The sequence below is a fragment of the Magallana gigas genome, chromosome 7 (assembly GCF_963853765.1).
Source record: "Magallana gigas chromosome 7, xbMagGiga1.1, whole genome shotgun sequence".
NCBI lineage: Eukaryota > Metazoa > Mollusca > Bivalvia > Ostreida > Ostreidae > Magallana > Magallana gigas.
The window spans coordinates 4427648-4447503 of NC_088859.1; the positions used below are offsets into that span (position 1 = coordinate 4427648).

The following is a 19856-nucleotide window of genomic DNA, read 5'->3' on the forward strand; positions in this document are numbered from 1 at the left end:
GTGTAACTATAACAACTCGTATCAAAACCATGATCCTAGTATGATCTGGTGTAACTATAACAACTCATATCAAAACCATGATCCTAGTATGATCTGGTGTAACTATAACAACTCGCATCATAACCATGGTCCTAGTATGATCTGGTGTAACTAACAACTCATATCAAAACCATGATCCTAGTATGATCTGGTGTAACTAACAACTCGTATCAAAACCATGATCCTAGTATGATCTGGTGTAACTAACAACTCATATCAAAACCATGATCCTAGTATGATCTGGTGTAACTAACAACTCGTATTAAAACCATGATCCTAGTATGATCTGGTGTAACTATAACAACTCATATCAAAACCATGGTCCTAGTATGATCTGTTGTAACTAACAACTCGTATCAAAACCATGGTCCTAGTATGATCTGGTGTAACTAACAACTCATATCAAAACCATGGTCCTGGTATGATCTGGTGTAACTATAACAACTCGTATCAAAACCATGATCCTAGTATGATCTGGTGTAACTATAACAACTCATATCAAAACCATGATCCTAGTATGATCTGGTGTAACTATAACAACTCGCATCAAAACCATGGTCCTAGTATGATCTGGTGTAACTAACAACTCATATCAAAACCATGATCCTAGTATGATCTGGTGTAACTAACAACTCGTATCAAAACCATGATCCTAGTATGATCTGGTGTAACTAACAACTCATATCAAAACCATGATCCTAGTATGATCTGGTGTAACTAACAACTCGTATTAAAACCATGATCCTAGTATGATCTGGTGTAACTAACAACTCGTATCAAAACCATGGTCCTAGTATGATCTGTTGTAACTAACAACTCATATCAAAACCATGATCCTAGTATGATCTGTTGTAACTAACAACTCATATCAAAACCATGATCCTAGTATGATCTGTTGTGACTAACAACTCGTATCAAAACCATGGTCCTGGTATGATCTGGTGTAACTAACAACTCATATCAAAACCATGATCCTGGTATAATCTGTTGTAACTAACAACTCATATCAAAACCATGGTCCTGGTATGATCTGTTGTGACTAACAACTCGTATCAAAACCATGGCCCTGGTATGATCTGTTGTAACAAACAACTCATATCAAAACCATGATCCTAGTATGATCTGGTGTAACTTTAACAACTCATATCAAAACCATGGTCCTGGTATGATCTGTTGTGACTAACAACTCGTATCAAAACCATGGCCCTGGTATGATCTGTTGTAACAAACAACTCATATCAAAACCATGATCCTAGTATGATCTGTTGTAACTAACAACTCGTATCAAAACCATGATCCTGATATGATCTGTTGTAACTAACAACTCATATCAAAACCGTGGTCCTAGTATGATCTGGTGTAACTAACAACTCATATCAAAACCATGGTCCTAGTATGATCTGGTGTAACTAACAACTCGTATCAAAACCAAGATCCTGGTATGATCTGGTGTAACTAACAACTCATATCAAAACCATGATCCTAGTATGATCTGTTGTAACTATAACAACTCATATCAAAACCATGGTCCTAGTATGATCTGTTGTAACTAACAACTCATATCAAAACCATGGTCCTAGTATGATCTGGTGTAACTAACAACTCGTATCAAAACCAAGATCCTGGTATGATCTGGTGTAACTAACAACTCATATCAAAACCATGATCCTAGTATGATCTGTTGTAACTATAACAACTCATATCAAAACCATAATCCTGGTATGATCTGGTGTAACTAACAACTCATATCAAAACCATGGTCCTAGTATGATCTGGTGTAACTAACAACTCGTATCAAAACCAAGATCCTGGTATGATCTGGTGTAACTAACAACTCATATCAAAACCATGATCCTAGTATGATCTGTTGTAACTATAACAACTCATATCAAAACCATAATCCTGGTATGATCTGGTGTAACTAACAACTCATATCAAAACCATGGTCCTGGTATGATCTGGTGTAACTAACAACTCATATAAAAACCATGGTCCTAGTATGATCTGGTGTAACTAACAACTCATATCAAAACCATAATCCTGGTATGATCTGGTGTAACTAACAACTCATATCAAAACCATGATCCTAGTATGATCTGGTGTAACTAACAACTCATATCAAAACCATGGTCCTGGTATGATCTGGTGTAACTAACAACTCATATCAAAACCGTGGTCCTAGTATGATTTGTTGTAACAAACAACTCATATCAAAACCGTGGTCCTAGTATGATCTGGTGTAACTAACAACTCGTATCAAAACCATGATCCTAGTATGATCTGGTGTAACTAACAACTCATATCAAAACCATGGTCCTAGTATGATCTGGTGTAACTAACAACTCGTATCAAAACCAAGATCCTGGTATGATCTGGTGTAACTAACAACTCGTATCAAAACCGTGATCCTGGTATGACCTGTTAAAGGACAATAATTATTATAGAATAATTTCTTACAGAAAAAAATGAACAATTGATTAATAATTTGCAACAGACTATTATATTCTTTTAATATTTGAAATACATTGTCAATTACCAAATATGAAAAATAGTATACATATAAGTCACATGAACCGTATCGTTAAGCCAATATAATCTGATTTAGAACAAAGGATCAAAGCCCTCCATAATTTAGATGATAATTATACTGTTATTTCAAACTCTTCTAGCAATTCTTACATGTATTGTACAAATTAAAATGTTACATATGCATTTCAAAACCTAGCTGCAGGTCTGTAGCTCCTGGTCTGAACTAATATGATACATGTACATCCATGCATAAGCCATTAGTTGTTTGCTTCACTTAATCACTTGATAGTGTAATGTAAATTAGTCCTTACAAAATATTATTTACCTCAAGTGAATAAGAATATATTCCCCCAAAATACTTCCATAAATTCACTTCACAAATATGCCAAGATAGAGCTAGATGCCCAACAATAACAAATTTTCCTGACAAGTACATCACATTTAGGCTCCAAGATGAACATTCAAAATTTGCTCAACTTCCTGTTATGCAGAAATCTTAATTCTTAGTGGTCAGTTTATCTGACAGTTAACGAATCATTTCAAACGCATCCTCTGTTGCCTTCTAAGATAATAGCACATATACCAGAATCACAAGAAAATCATAGCAGATTCAAAACCAAGAAACAAACCACAATAGGATCATACTTCCTTATTTGTCACCTATGATTTGGGTATGATTTATTAAATGGATCATGTCTAAATCATAGAGCAAAATCATGGATTTGTGAGTTTGATATGATTTTTAAGTGATTTTGATATGATTTCTTAGGAAAACTTTTTGTTTGGGATATTTTATACATTTTGAAAGATTTTCTTTCATTGACAGTGTGGACAGTTTTTCCTCCACCTGGCCATGAGAGATTCTGAATCAGATCATGGCTAACACACCCCACAACTGGTCCCCCAACACACTAGCCAACTTCCCCCCGAGTCTGGCCGAGTTCTTCCAGGCCAAGCCCCAACACCGAGATGACAAAAACACGCTCAAACGCAACGTGGAGGCTGAGTATAAAAAGTGGAAAGTGAGTCACTATAGTTACTGATCCATAGTTTATAAGGACGATTACAGCCACTTATACATGTAGACGAAGAAAATGACATCATAGCTCACTGTTGTAATCTGACATCATCTCTAGTTATAGTAAATATATACATACTAATTCACTGTTTATTGATTCTGACAGCCATGGCTAAGCTCAGTGTGTGAATATTCTCAGCTCAGTGGGTGTATTCTCAGATCTGTGTGTGTGTGAGTAATTTCAGATCAATGTGTGAGTATTCTCAGCTCATGCAGTGAGTATTCTCTGATCACTATGGGAGCTATATTTTCAGCTCAATATGGAAGTATTAGCATTAGATTTATCTTGATCATCTTGTGTTTTGAGTTTTAATCTAACAGTTATTTAGGCTCGCAATGTATTTGTATAACAAATATCCTGACTCTGTGTGCGAGGATTTATGTATGAGGAGTTATTACAATTATTAAATTATATATACATATTACTTTTGCCAAATTGATGATACATGTTTATGAATTACTTGTGATGTTTACAGATTCCTGCGGGACCACCTAAAGCCAGTGGTGAAGATGGAGGAACAGTTCCTGTATGTGTGCCACCTGGTGGAGCCGTTCCTACAGAGTCTCCACTCCGAGCGGACCCGCAGTCTGATGGAGGTCAGTCTTATATCTGTGTCAAGGTCATTGCAAGAGTTTGCTTTTCCATTCAGAATTCAGAGCTTTAATTCTTTCATCAATTTCTTGCTCTAGGCCTATAATTTTAGACAAGTTCTTTTTTTGTCACGGTCTCACTTTTACATAGGAGCATATAGTGGAAAAGTTAGGCTGAGATCGAAAGCGTGCTAATCTAAGTTTTATGGCCTGTATGTGTAGATGATATTGCATGACTTCTTGTTTTGGCAGTTGGTTGTGGAGCTTTACGAGATCCTAGTCAACATAGACAAGTCATGTGACCATGCTACCTTGACCCAATTACAGCCTTCCTGTATCCTTTACAACTACAAGGCATACCAAAAAAAAATTTATGTGTATGTTTTTTAATTCAATACATTTCAAATGCAATTTTCTTTTTACTTGGATGACCTTGACCCATACTTAGATACCACATCAAGTACATGTTTGTGGGGGACAGTGTGAAGAATGAGATTGAGAAGATTATCCGTAACTTCCGGCAGGCCCTGACCTTACGTCTGAGATTTATCTCCCACATCAACCTGGAGGAGGCGATGACCCCACTGGCCCCACCCATGTCTACCTGAGGATCAATGCTTGGCTTGTTGAATTTGAAATACTTGTACAGAATTAGCAAGGGTTCTTCTTCTGTGAAAAAGCCATGTAAACAATTGATTTAATGGTGCTATGAGCTGAACAAGCCCCATTGTAAGGAGGGACAGAGAAGAAGACAGTGGGTATTACAGGGTACATTCTGTGGATTGTGTGTGTTCACTTTGTGTAACAGTCTGCTGAGAAGTACCTGTAGATATTGTCATGCCCCAAGGCCAGTGGTGACCTTGTTAACAGACACAATCCCGAGTTTGGTCCGACCATGTTAATTGAAACACTGCCAACATTAGATCTTGTATTTCTATAATTATGGACATTATATTAATGAACCTCAACATCTGTGTTGACCATGTAGACAATATCCTAAGGTTGGTCTGATCGTTAACAAAGTCAGTGTGTACTTTCAGAGAAAATGTCATGATTACTGAACTTTTACCATATAAGGTATTACAGGTCATTTAATAGTTAGATGATAGTTATGTATATATCAGTAATAAATGGTGTCAAACACTGAAAGCCTGCCATTGTTTTACGTCAAACTGTGAAACTATATTGCTTTACAATTACTATGTACTCAGGAAGTTAAGAAATGATAAAGAAAATCTTTACTATCCCATTAATAATTATATGTAACTATGTCTTAACACATTTTAAGTCCATGTAGCTGACTATTTGCGGCATGTAAAGTATTGACTGAGATAAGTTTACAGCTTTACTGTGTAAGTTTACTGTATTTCTTTTTGAATACAGTGGTAAGAGTATCTAATTTTGTTATGAAAAGTCACCATAAATTAAAAGATTAGACAGAAAGTTAAAAAAAAATGACTCGCAAACCTCTACCTCTGTAACTCTTCAACATCTAAAATAAAGTAAGATGAGCAATCCAGCATTTTGATATAACGTACTAGTTCATCAATAATGAAGAAGATCTTTTTTCTAAGTACAGATATTTATTGCACACAAAATTATTGGCACATCTTTAAATGAAAGAAAAATTAAAACATTATTAAGTACATACTTTGTTGTAGTTGCTTACAAATGAAAATTTGGCACAAATGCATAACATACACGTAAAATATGGACGGATATAATGACATTTTTTTAAAAATGAAAATAATTCTAGGTGTACTGTATACAGGGTTATTTTTGCCCCTGTGTTTTGCCCTTATTTTAAATTTGCTAACGGTTTTGCCCCGAATTTAATTCGCCCATACAAAGTTGTGATTAAGTAAAGATGGTTTGAGACATAGGAATTTGCCCAGTCTAAAATTTGTCCGCTGGCAACAAGGGTGAAAGGGGTGAAAATAAAACGGGGGCGAATACTTCCCTGTATACAGTATTAACTCAGATTTACATACATTTACTTACAACACTGAGTATCAAAATAATCACAATGTACAATGTATTACATGTACGCTTTGTCTATCCTTCATGTAGTCCTAATCCCCTGGACAGCTGTGAGATTTCAACACACTGCGATCTCTGTGGTGTCTGTAATGAAGTGTCATAGATACCAGGGTCTAAGTGTGGACTTGTGTCTCAGTCTCGGACACATGTCTTTGTTATTATAAAATCCTGGTCATTGTTAAATGTTCTCTCCATTTAGTTGCTGCATAGCTGTAAGCAACAAAGGTTACCATAACTAATTTAATCTGAATTTTGTGATTCAGTTTTGTAAGTTTTGAAAAAATGAACTTATTTAGAAAGTGCTTAAAACAGGACATGTTAAGATAAAATAAGAACTGGAGTTAAAAGTTTCATACGTCTGGTAGCTAGGAGTGTGTTGCCATGACTACAGGACAAGGAGACCACCACAAAGGGATCCTCCCCCATGAAGGGGACTTTCCCAGGCTCAGTCGGATCTTCCTCAGGTCGTCCTAGACGCCCCCTAGACTGGTTTCCAAAGGAGTACACTTCTCCTTCTGAGAAAGTTGAAGAAAATACTCTAACAGTCATTTAGACACTTGATATAAAAAGAGAATAATTATAGAAAAAAATTGTTTTCAATAATCTGTAAATGAAGATATTTTTAAACCAATTGTTACCATCAGCGACTATCACAGTGAAAGTGTCCCCACATGCCACCATAGCAACCTTCTGAGTCTGGGCAATCTTCACTTCCTGTGGCTGTCTGCTGTTGTTAGTCTGGTTCCCCAGCTGTCCAAACTGGTTCGTACCGAAGGTGTAGCACTGACCCTCAACTACAAACAGATTCATTATGTGTCAGGAGTAACTCCATGTGTCAGGAATAAATCCAACACAACTGAATTATCTCAATCTAAATTCAAAAAATATTGTTGGCATGAACATTGTGAACAAAAAGACGAAAATTCTCCATGTAATGTGAATTATTTAATAATAATTATAGTTATCATAAATCAAATCAATACTAAGTGTGTTACCTGTTACAGCAGCTGTGTGGGATGTTCCCATGGCAACACCTTTTACAAGTAGGTTTCCGATTGGATGAGAGGCAGTTTGAACAAAAGTATGAATTTCATCGACCAGCTTCATGCATGTGCCGTCAGTGGCAATTACATCCAGAGCTAACTTGTTGTACCTGCCAGTACGAGAGAGGTCATTACTTCATCTGATACTGAAATCCGCTCTAACCAAATATGCTCTCTTACATCTCTGCTTATACATTTGCTTGCACAATTCTTAAAATGTACAATGTCATGTTCTTAAAATGTTGCTTCCACAAATTGTTGTACATGTATCGTTTTTTTGTGTTACCTGTTGCTGCCACAGCAGAGCAGCTTGTTGTCAAGGGTCAGAATCATGGAGCAGTCGACCCCACAGTGCACAGAGGAGGGACGGAGAGGCTCGGGGATAACAACCGGGCGGGGTGAGGAGTGGGATTCCTGGTCCCCTAGTCCCAGTCGACCTGAAAAACAAGGATCACACAAAGCTGATAACACATAGAGCATTGGGGAACACAACAATGACAACATGTAGAAAGTTACTTCTGATGTACCAAATGAAGATATTTACCAATAACACAAATATTACCACTTAAAACAAGCTAAAATAGTTTCACGGAACGGTAATTGACTAAGCACATGTCATCATTTTATATGTTGTAATTCTTTCATGTTTATCTTTCAATCTGCCTTTGATCTATTTACCATTGTCGCCTCTACCCCAGGAAAACACCTCATGCTCATTGGTCACCGCCAGAACATGGGAGGCTCCACATGACACCTGCACCACCTCATAACCCAGTAAATCTTCCACTATCTTGGCCTGGAAGAGAAAACAATTATTTATCATGATGATAATTATTGATTGTACATTCAGTTCCATATATGTGTGGAAGCTGTTCCAGAGAACAGAATTGCAGGTACCTGTGCCACGTCGTTATAGTTACCGTGTCCCAGGCAACCATACACCCCACTGCCAAAGGTCATCAGAATCCCACGATCTGCAAAATAAAGAAACTTGTGTATCTTATTTAGTTTCTTGTATTGTCTTCGTTTTATTTTTGCCCATTTCCTTCTTTTGATATAGTTTTTCATGAAGTTTGTGTTCCACTTGACAACTTACTTTAAAACACTTTAACTTTACATGTAAGACAAGAATTTTGTATACCTGTGAGACAAGCTGTAAAGAGGTCCCCACACGCCACCTGTTGGATGTTGACCCCTGACTGACCCTCCAGATACCTGGGGACGTAGGTGAGGGTGTGGCTCTCTGTGGCCCCAGGGATCAGGGTGTCCGTTCCCACATTGGATGACTGTAACAGAGTGAAGCTGGTCTGTTATCACTGTCAAATATGGCTTCATAAAAATTTTCAAAATGTTGTATAAAATCATGATATTGACCTTGTTGATATCATTGTCACATACCGGTAGGTTTCATGAGAAACTTGAAATCATTGCATACAATTTATTTAACTAATACTGATATCGACTGTGTGTACTGATACTGACTTATTGGATATATATAAATAATTGTACTGATATTGACCATGTGATATCAGATTACCTCCCATACAAACAGGCGGCCATTCTTTGTGACCGCTGCCTTCTGGGTGCGGCCGGTTGACACCTGGGTGACCTGGGTATCGCTGCTAGGGAGGGGAAGCTTTACAGGGGAGGAAACACCTATCCCCCAGAAAAAGACAGAACTCAGGGCGGGCGGCTTAGCTGACAGAGCATCTACAACAGTTAACAATGGTGTACTGAACATCAATTACATGTATATTGTACTAGATATAAATATTGTTAATTTCATGTACATCCATAAATAATGAACAATATTGTACAGAATTGAGATTTTTTCAAGCTCTGGTGGTGTTTCACTGAATATTAAGAATTACAAAATATCATATTATTTCTGTTCTTGGTTACTACATAACGAGCAGTATGGCTGACCTCTGGGAGTCATACTGCCGCGGGTGGAGAGTCGACTTCTAGCGGCGGCAGTGGCTGGGGGGAGGGGGCGGCTCACTCTGTAACACAACAGTACGTACAAATGTATGGGAAATTAACAAGAACACATGTCAGATCAGTGATATCTATTGTAGAATCATCATAATCATCATTGTTTGTGGAGGACCAATGTTTGTGCTTTTCATGGGTAACCCTTGCCCATGAATTTACATCCTCATGAATGTATATGTACAAGCATTTGTATAAAAATAATCCCAAAATTGCTACCAACGAAATTACATCCCAACGAACCAGGAACATTTTTGGTACCCACGAACATTGACCCCCCAGGAATAAAAATGATTCCACAGTAAACCATGGGTGATATCCTCCAGATATACAGGCAACAATGAGATATGTAAGATACATGTATTATATTTCAACTTGTTCAACTTGTGATAGGATTTAATAACAGGGGAAGGACTACACTATATCAAGAAATTAAAGCTCCATAATTACAATAAGAACTTACTTAAAAGACAATCATAAAAACATACTAGTATAATAGTACTTTTTAATTTGTTTTCTCAAATTGATGACTCTATACTTGTACACATATTTATGATAACAACTGAATCAAGCCCTGACCTTGGGCCCTCACCTTGTACAGGGGACCCGCCCCAGGTCGGTGTGGAGGGTCATCAAGGCATTGATTACAATAGGCTGGGCCATGATCTGGTTGATGTTGGGGCGCTTGTTGGGATCTAAATGCAGCATTCCTAGGATCAAGGCCCGTAACTCCTCACTGTAACTGGCAGAGATTGGAGAAAATGTGCCTCTCATAATTTTCAGAATGAGAGCTGGTAAATTCTGCAGCAGAAAAATAAATAACAAAATATAAATGAATATGCTGTCTGGTCAGACTGACCATGTTACCTAATTATGTCACAAAAAGACAAATATTGCATCTGCTTGGGTTTGAACCCTGGCCCTCTAGCATACAAATGATAAACTTCACTAATCAATCAAGCTCTAGAGTTAAACCACTATCCAGAGCTAGAAGGAATTCCTTATGACTTATTCTATCACAAAAACAGCATGCTGTTTATTAGTAAAAACTCACTGCTGCCTCAAAGGCTCGCTTGAGACTGGACAGCTCGTACAGCACACAGCCCAGGGCCCAGATGTCACTCTTCTGGTTATATCTGTACACACTAAGGAATCATACGCTGCAAATAAAGCAATGTTTCTGCAACTGATAGACTTTCCATAGTGAGATTGAGATGACTAACTGATTTCTGTCCATCATCAATAAATTGTTATTATAGATTAATCAACATTCATCTATATTATTCAAGCTATATTCAATTGTACATTTATTGAATTAGAGTCATTAAGGATACGGTTTTCCTTCACATAGTTCAGGAGAAATGTAGCATGGAGTTCCAACAACCTACAACACAGGAAATTATAAAAGTATAGCATCATACAACACAGGAGATTACAAAATATAACAACCTACAACACAACAGATTACAGAGATATAACAACCTACAACACAACAGATTACAGAAGTGTAACAACCTACAACACAACAGATTACAGAGGTATAACAACCTACAACACAGAAGATTTTAGAAATATAGTAACATACAACACAGGAGATTACAAAAGAATAACAACCTACCACACAACAGATTACAGAAGTGTAGCAACCTACAACACAACTGATTACAGAAGTATTACAACCTACAACACAACAGATTACAGAAGTATTACAGCCTAAAATACAATAGAATACAGAAGTATTACAACCTACAATACAACAGATAACAGAAGTATTACAACCTACCACACAACAGATTACAGAGGTATAACAACCTACAACACAACAGATTACAGAAGTGTTACAACCTACAACACAACAGGTTACAGAAGTGTTACAACCTACAACACAACTGATTACAGAAGTATTACAACCTACAACACAACAGATTACAGAAGTATTACAGCCTAAAATACAATAGAATACAGAAGTATTACAACCTACAATACAACAGATAACAGAAGTATTACAACCTACAAAACAACAGATTACAGAAGTATAACAACCTACAACACAACAGATTACAGAAGTGTTACAACCTACAACACAACAGATTACAGAAGTGTAGCAACATACAACACAACAGATTACAGAGGTATAACAACCTACAACACAACAGATTACAGAAGTATAACAACCTACAACACAACAGATTACAGAGATATAACAACCTACAACACAACAGATTACAGAAGTGTAACAACCTACAACACAACAGATTACAGAAGTGTAGCAACCTACAACACAACAGATTACAGAAGTGTTACAACCTACAACACAACAGATTACAGAAGTATAACAACCTACAACACAACAGATTACAGAAGTATAACAACCTACAACACAACAGATTACAGAAGTATAACACCCTACAACAGATTACAGAGGTATAACAACATACAACACAACAGATTACAGAAGTATAACAACCTACAACACAGGAGATTACAAAATATAACAACCTACAACACAACAGATTACAGAATATGATTGGACAGGGAATAAATAAAGCACTTTTGTGCACAAACTGTATTATTTTTGTATATTGGTTTTTTGTGGGTTTTTTGCCATACTATAGTTGGAAATGGTTTCACACTGACTTAAATTTGCCCAGACAAACGCAGTTAGACATATAAACTCTTTCTTATCGTTTTCTTTTATTAATATAAATAAACTGACAACAATGGTGAAAGAGACAAAAATAAAATGGTGGCAAATATTTCCCTGTAAGGAGCTAATACAAAATTTTTTAACTATCTTTTAAGATTTCACAGCCACATGTAATATGTTTACAGTACTTTGACTATCCTCAGTTTTCTAATAGTTTAATCCTAAAAACGATCATACGCCAGTTCTAAAATTAGCAGAAAAGACTTTCCAAAGCATCAGTAAAAACAAAAAATATAAAGATATGTCCTTACAGTATAAGCTTTACTTTTACTGCTCAGAACTTTAGAAATTCCAAAATCTCCAATTTTGACCACCTCTCTCTTTTTGTCCAGTAGGATATTTTGTGTTTTTAAGTCTCTGTGTAAAATCTGCTTGGAATGAACATGCTGAATGGACAGAAGCATCTGTGCAAAAAACTTCAGAATCTCCTGGAAAACACAAACAGGTATGCATGATAAATTTAGTCTTGCATTAAATTTTTTCCCATTTTTGTTTTTCAACAATTTGTGCTGATTTCAATTTGCAACAAGAAAAAATCCAATACATCTGTGGTAAAGAAAACAAATACAGTATACAAGTCTTCAATGAATTTTTCCAGTCCAAGGACTATGATGAACAGTCTTCATTGAATAAGATAGTGTAGCACACAAGTCGGGAAGAAATTAGAATAGTACATGCACTACCATTAAATTAAACTAAAATATTATCTGTCTTACCTCCTCCTCTAACAGAATCCCATTCCTTGACTGCAGGTAGTCCATCACTGTACCACCTAAAGGAGCAACATATCAAAATTATCACTACCACCTAAGGAAGCAACATATCAACATATTGATACATAAACTACACCCCCTAAAGAAGCAATATATTAACATATTGATACATAAACTGTACCATATAAAGAAGTAAAAGAAGCAAGAAAAAAAAACCCAATACATCTGTGGTAAAGTCAATGTATAAGAAAGAAAATCAGAGTAGGATTTCAAGAGGTAACCTTGTGCATACTCCATCACGATCATCAGCGCCTTATCCTCAAGAAAGTTCTCATAGTACTGGATGATGTTTGGGTGGGACAGCATGGACAGGACCTTGACCTCATTTAAGGCCGCCTGTCGCTCCTCCTTGGTCATCTGTTCCACAGGAATCTGTTTGATGATAATCATCTTTTTATCCGCCAATCTCTGGCACAGGTGCACTGTCCTGAAAGACCGTAATCTCTTTTACTGCATTGCAACTGTCAGGTACATTTATCATTACCCAACTCAAAAAATATAAAAATAAAGTATAGTTGACATATTGCTTATGAAATCTGTGGACAGCATTTTCAACAGAGTGACTTTAAATCAATTTGTTAATTAACAGTTCGAATTTCCTCTGCAGAAAAAAAAAATTCTTGGTAAGAACTGATTCGGGTAAAGTTTTCTTCTATTTTAGGTGATAAAGTGGCATTATTAATGCATAAAAAATCAAGCGTTCGCAAAATCATAAGTGATGTTGCGTTTTACCCGTAAGCTCCTCTACCGACCACTCGAATTTTTTCATATTTTTCCATTTTTGTTTATGACAATTCAATGTTAATTTGGTGCTTTAAATGAAACATACATTATCGTTTTATAAAGCGTTTTTATAACCGTGTAATTTTTATCGGAACTCCTCTGTTATTTTCGATACCTTGAATACCTCATCAATGGCATCCTCACTGGTTTCAAGGAGTTTATATAGAAAATGCCTGCAGCAAAGCCGATGCGTCGTAAGTATGTCAAAACAACTTGCTTTGTACCTGCCCATTACAACAATCTATACTAATGACAATTTTTATGTAGGGGAGAGTTCGATTAATTATGTTACGGCAGGTCTGATCCAGCACAGTTCATTCAGCGTGCAACGTGTAGTTTTGAAAACATGTATTATCGGATAATGGATGAATGTCAGATGTTGAAAACATATTCGTTTTATAGAGTCATAATTTATGTAGAGCTTCGTGTAACTGTCATGCAGGGTAGATAACTGATGCTATTTCCATGGAGAACAACATGATAATGAAGAATACTGATAAATATAAAAACTGTCTGAGCTTCTGAACTGTCCTCATTATTGCCTAATTAAGTCAATTTAAGTGTTAGACAATTACCACCAAAGTGGATACACGGTATGCACTTGTTTGGCAGTTTCATTATTATTTTGATATTCAGAAAATTTTATCAAATATTGGGGGGGGGGGGGGGGGTTCAGACTAGAATGGCATTCTCTCGTTAGATTCTTATGTGTCTTTGTATTTCTTTTTACATGTATGTTATAAAGATTATGAAACACTTCTTGTCTATGGAATTTGTTGAGTTGTTAAAGTTTTTAGAAGGCTGAGCTTTGCCTTGGCTCAATTAACAAATTTTTAATTTAAATCTAACTCTTTTCCCCAAGATTCAAGGCAGACATTTGAGAACTTGTGTGAATAGAAAATGGGCAAGACCAAGCCTGGAGCGGGCACTATGGAACTCAAAGTGGTTCCATTCCAGTACAGGTATTCATGTCCAGGAATATAACAAGTCCTGACTACAATTAATTTATGAAATACCTCTAATGTAAATAATTTAGAGCACAAAGTGCAGGGTTTTATTTTTTATACCTGGGTAGATTAGACTTCTACATGAAACATCTCATGTTAGCTTATAAAATGGCAAATTACATTCAGAATTTGTATTAAAACCAACTTTTACAAGTCATTTAGTCTGATTGAATATCACATTTTTATGCACCAGTACATTAACCAGAAAGAAAAGCTAATTTGTATACATTGTCATCGACTCATTTTTATCATTATCACTTTGATTTGGAATTATTGTGGAGTGATTTCTTTACATACTTCAATAACCTGTACAGTTAAAATTGCAATCTAATTGAAATTTGACTTGTAAACCGCTCCTCTGTGATTCGCTATACAAGATCTAACAACATCCCAATCAGATTCAAGGTCTTATAAAGGTTCGTTTTATCTCTTATGATTCTAATGCTAGGTTGTCTATTTTATGCTAAGTTAAGTTTTTTCTGCCAAAATTGTGTAATATATATAGATCTACCAGCCAGAATTTTGGCAGCAGCAATTTCATTGGCTATTTGAATGGTCACTATGAGATGACAAAACACAGGGTTGTTAGTGGATCTTGCAAAGCATATCATAGAGGAGGGGATTTTCAAGTCCAATTATATTTAGATTGATTGAAATTGCAGACTTTGTTTGGTATTTCAGTGGTATTTGGAGACATTGAACAGTTCAATCTGTCAGACATTGGGGAGGGAATCCGAGAGGTCCATATCAAGGAATGGTCAGTATCCAGCTCTCTCTGTGTCTCTTGTTCTCTGTGTTCTGAATAAAAAAACATGTACTCCTTGCAAGCCCATGATATACAACATTCCTTGTACACTCCTTGTTAATGATTTATCCATGTGACCAATGAGTGTCCCTATGACCTTTAAATGTCTGCCCGTCTGATTCTGTGGGTCTGTCTGTCTGTAGGTTTGTGAATGTCGGGGACCATGTGAACCAGTTTGACAGTATCTGTGAGGTACAGAGTGACAAAGCGTCGGTGACGATCACCAGTCGATACGACGGCTACATCAGGCGACTATACTATGATGTGGATGATGTGGCACTTGTCGGGAAACCCCTGGTGGACATTGAACTCAGTAGTGGGTCAAGTCAGTGTAAACACCACAAACTCTGTCATAACATTGCTACTATTGACTAATTGCTTAAGTGGGCTTAGCTATAGATTTTTGTATCTATTCTACCGATACTTCTTTATGTTTGAAATACATGTACAATAGAATTTACACAAAACACTTGTTTTTGGAAGTTGAATGAACACAAAAAATATTGCTTGTGATGTTGTTAAGAACCACTAACTTGATGTATACATTATTTGCTGATTAAAATTGTTTTATCATTTCATAAAACAAACTTTCAACATATGAATATAACAGCACTGGAATTTTGTATGAGTTTTTCCTGCATCATAATCAGCTGTTGGTTTGTGTGTTGCTTCAGCCAGTTCCAGCTCCGAGTCGGTCGACAGTGACAGCACCTCCTCGTCAGACGATGAGTATGTGGTTGGTCAGAAAATGAAATCTCAGGCGGTGCTGGCTACTCCCGCTGTACGCAGGCTGGCCATGGAAAACAAGGTACATAAACACCATTAAAAACTCTCCAAGATTTTTAAAGATAAGAAGTAAATGTGCTGTAAAAGCAATCTGCTGTATTTTACCTGAATTTGTAAACTGTTTTCAGATGATTGTTGTTCAGATGTTTATGTTTTGTTAGATTGACTTGAGGAATGTACCTGCCACAGGTAAAGATGGGCGGGTCCTGAAGGAGGACATTCTTAGCTTCATTAAAGATCAAGAAACACCAAAGGCCCCTAGCCCAGGTACTTAAGAAATTGCATTGTCGATCTTTTAGTTCAACTGAAAATTAATTTCATTTCAAATTGATGATTCTGTATTTTCTTAATTGTATCATGAAGTTGCAAATCCTGATTAATTAATGGCTGTTAACTCCAACAAAAGAAATACTCACTTATGTACTTGTAAATAGTGGATGAATAAGTGATGGATGTTTAATACATGTACTCATGAAAGCATCTATTTACAGCTGACAAAGCTGCACCAGCTGCTCCGTCTGCTGTCCAGAAAACCCCACCCCAGAAACCCTCACCTCTACCCATGCCAGCAAAAAGAGAGGCAACGATTCCCGTGGGAAAAGATCACACAGAGGTCATCAAAGGAATCAGGAAGGCAATGGTGAAGACGATGACGGAGGCCGCCCACATTCCAACATTCGGGTACAACGACGAGATTGATATGACGCGATTGGTAGAGCTCCGGAGGGACATCAAGGGTGTCACTGAGAGCGCCGGTGTCCGTTTCTCCTACATGCCCATCATTGTTAAGGTATGGAAAATGTTTATTACTTCTCTCCTAAAGGGCTATCATAGTCACTGTGAATATAGGGAGAATTTACTTCTCTCCAACATGCCAATCTTTGTGAAGGTAGAGAGAATTTATATTACTTCTCTGAGTCACTTTCCTACATGTACATCCCCATCATTGTGAAGGTAGGGAGAATTTATATTATTGTTGGGAGAAATATATCATTGTTCTCTTTCTTCTACATGACAATTATACAAAAATTGTCACATTCTTTGAAATAAGAAATATTTTGAAATTTTGTAACCTGGGTCACTGGTTGGACATTATTATGTGTTTGCAGGCTGTTTCCCTCGCCTTGACTGAATTTCCCATCCTGAACTCTATCGTGGATGCCAATTGTGAAAACATTACTTATAAGGTAAAAACCAAAGCATTACATAGAAGGTAAGGTAAAAATCAAATTACCTACAAGGTACATTTACCTGTATAAATCATAAAGTGATTTATGCTGGTAATGCACAAGTAATTAAACAAATTATGTTAAAGGATTATATTAGTTTTAAAACACAGTACACATTGAATGTGACACAATGCCATACTAAATATTGATTTGAGGTACATTCAGAGGGTTTCGTTTGGCAAAATAGTGGTAAGTAATGATTTTTTTTTCTCGCATTATCACCGGTGTGAGATCGGTTTGTCCAGTGTGAGACAGCAGTGTGAGATTTTTCTGTCTTACACTGTGTATTACTACGCCGTTTCAAAACGTAAACAAACGTTGTCTGCTGTAGGGAAATGCAAAATGGTGCATTGAGATTATCCATTAAGTAATTGTGTTTCTTAATTAATTACAGTTTATCATATTTTTGATTAAAAAACTGTTGAATGCTCTCAATTTGACTTGCACTATTTGAAGCACGCGGAGGGATAAATCGAACGTAATCTTTTGAACGTCATAACAGAAAGTTGTCAAACATCATTTTTTAAGGTAATATAATGCGAGAAAAATAATCATTCATTATATACTCGTGTGGGATAGTGAAATTCCACCTCGGGGCCAAGATTCACGGTCTAGGACTCGGCAAAGCCTCGTCCTAGACCGTGAATCTTGTCCCCTCGGTGGAATTTCACTATCCCACACTCGTAATAATGAATGATTCTATTATTCTTTGTTTGCAGGCAGCACATAATATTGGTATTGCCATGGATACCCCAGAAGGTTTGGTAGTACCCAGCGTAAAAAACGTCCAAACTCTGAGTATTTACGACATTGCTGTGGAACTTAATCGAATGCAGACCCTCGGGGCGGCAGGAAAGCTGACCAATGCCGAGCTGACCGGTGGGACTTTCTCCCTGTCCAACATTGGAGTGGTACGTGGTAACCAGCAGATAACGTGGATTTATTAGCACTATAATTTTCAGCTGTAACTACAATGTATATACTGTAGAAGCAGAAATATTTGTTGAGGACTGAATTTTGTTATTTTCATTGGCAGTATATAAATCAACAAAATTAATTCCAAGACGAATTTTAAACCAAAGTATCAATAAATACAGAGTTGATACATAATACATTTCAGAAATTATGATATGACAAAATTAAATGCCAACAAAATTTTATTTCTTTTGAAGACAACGAAATTTTAACCCAATGAAAAAATGTGCTCTGCAGTAGATGTTTTATGAAAGAGAAAGAGTTTAACCTGCATATTATATTAAAAATATATTGATTTATAAATCTTGAAAACTTTTGAGTTTATTCTATGAAAGTTTTTAATATGTATATATCAGATACAAGACTTGGTCAGATTTGTTTTCAATATTTTTTCTGGTGCTTTTCTCTTATAAATACTTCTGATATAAACAATAATTTCTAGTACCGTAAATCTCCCTACATGTGATTGTCCTGCAATGTTCTTTATAAATGTTTCATAATTTGTTTTCTTTTACATTGAATTGTTTTGGAAATGTATTTACAGATTGGAGGGACCTATGCCCGACCTGTGATTTTACCCCCAGAGGTGGCTATAGGAGCCCTCGGAAAACTTCAGGTGTGTCCCCTCCCAGCTTCTAATTTCTGTGTTTTCTTAATATTCGTTAATACCATGGCTAATTATCATGGATTTCATTGTTAGCTAGGTTTTTCCATGAAATTTAATGTTCATCAAGGTGCTTAATATCGTCCAAATACTTAATAAATACGGTAATTGAAAAATATTTATTATTGAATATTTAAATGTTGGTAGCAATTTAAGCTCATTGATTTAAAAATAAGCATTGTTTTGATATTGTTTTTTAGAGGCTACCTCGCTTTGATGACAAAGGTAATGTTGTCAGTAAAGAGATCATGTGCGTGAGTTGGTCTGCCGACCACAGAATTATAGAGGGCGCCACCATGGCTCGTTTCTCAAACCTGTGGAAGTCATACTTAGAGAACCCGGGGCTGATGCTCCTCTACATGCGATGAATTCACTGTGATAATCAAGGGATTTTAGCATCCTTATGTTCTGTTTGCTCATCTATCATGTACATGTACGTTATGTCTTTGGAAGAACTGTTGCAAATCAGTGTGGATGGTTAGTTATCAGTATTTGGAACTGTTGGGAATTCTTTATGATATCAATCATGAGAATGTGGCTATGTACATCACTGCATTGATTTGAGTTTGCCAAAAAAAAATGTTAGTGATGTGATTGACTGTGGTTTCTTGTTGGAATGTAGTTGACTCTACTATGTACCTACATCATCTGTATGCTGTACAGCCAGTTCCTGTCACCTGGTGTGGCTAATTACTATATAAGTGTATTTTGAACTGAATCTCATGAAATTAGATATACAATCATGTGTGCATAATTTTGAATAAAATGATTACAAATCAGATGTGTTTTGATTTTTATTCTAATTAGAAATGATC

General features: G+C 36.4%; 2 protein-coding genes across 2 annotated transcripts; one reads left to right on the forward strand and one right to left on the reverse strand.

The window, feature by feature from the left end:
• Nucleotides 1-5807: 5807 nt before the first annotated feature.
• Nucleotides 5808-13650, reverse strand: LOC105318506 (serine/threonine-protein kinase Nek8). Its single transcript, XM_011415691.4, has 17 exons — nucleotides 13525-13650; nucleotides 13014-13219; nucleotides 12736-12791; nucleotides 12271-12447; nucleotides 10647-10696; nucleotides 10367-10448; nucleotides 9905-10113; nucleotides 9247-9323; nucleotides 8858-9030; nucleotides 8462-8606; nucleotides 8218-8294; nucleotides 7999-8116; nucleotides 7607-7757; nucleotides 7273-7430; nucleotides 6916-7071; nucleotides 6634-6792; nucleotides 5808-6487 (listed from the first exon to the last, which is right to left on the reverse strand). The coding sequence occupies exons 1-17, from the start codon at nucleotides 13569-13571 to the stop codon at nucleotides 6456-6458; spliced, it is 2073 nt and encodes a 690-aa protein (XP_011413993.3). The 5' UTR covers nucleotides 13572-13650; the 3' UTR covers nucleotides 5808-6455.
• LOC105318507 (lipoamide acyltransferase component of branched-chain alpha-keto acid dehydrogenase complex, mitochondrial) lies at nucleotides 13640-19820 on the forward strand. The gene is made up of 11 exons (XM_011415692.4): nucleotides 13640-13769; nucleotides 14438-14537; nucleotides 15264-15339; nucleotides 15531-15712; nucleotides 16062-16195; nucleotides 16335-16440; nucleotides 16665-16963; nucleotides 17283-17360; nucleotides 18122-18313; nucleotides 18922-18993; nucleotides 19242-19820. The coding sequence occupies exons 1-11, from the start codon at nucleotides 13707-13709 to the stop codon at nucleotides 19407-19409; spliced, it is 1470 nt and encodes a 489-aa protein (XP_011413994.3). The 5' UTR covers nucleotides 13640-13706; the 3' UTR covers nucleotides 19410-19820.
• The last annotated feature ends 36 nt before the right edge of the window (nucleotides 19821-19856 follow it).

Excerpts from the sequence above, each read along its gene's own strand:
- LOC105318506 (XM_011415691.4), bottom strand. The coding sequence starts at position 13,571 with ATGGAAAAATATGAAAAAATTCGAGTGGTCGGTAGAGGAGCTTACGG. Across the intron at positions 13,220-13,524 it reads GTCGGTAGAGGAGCTTACGG|GACAGTGCACCTGTGCCAGA; the intron begins GTAAAACGCAAC and ends ACGGTCTTTCAG. Across the intron at positions 12,448-12,735 it reads GGATTCTGTTAGAGGAGGAG|GAGATTCTGAAGTTTTTTGC; the intron begins GTAAGACAGATA and ends TGTGTTTTCCAG.
- LOC105318507 (XM_011415692.4), top strand. The coding sequence starts at position 13,707 with ATGGCATCCTCACTGGTTTCAAGGAGTTTATATAGAAAATGCCTGCAG. Across the intron at positions 13,770-14,437 it reads TGCAGCAAAGCCGATGCGTC|ATTCAAGGCAGACATTTGAG; the intron begins GTAAGTATGTCA and ends CTTTTCCCCAAG. Across the intron at positions 15,340-15,530 it reads GAGGTCCATATCAAGGAATG|GTTTGTGAATGTCGGGGACC; the intron begins GTCAGTATCCAG and ends GTCTGTCTGTAG.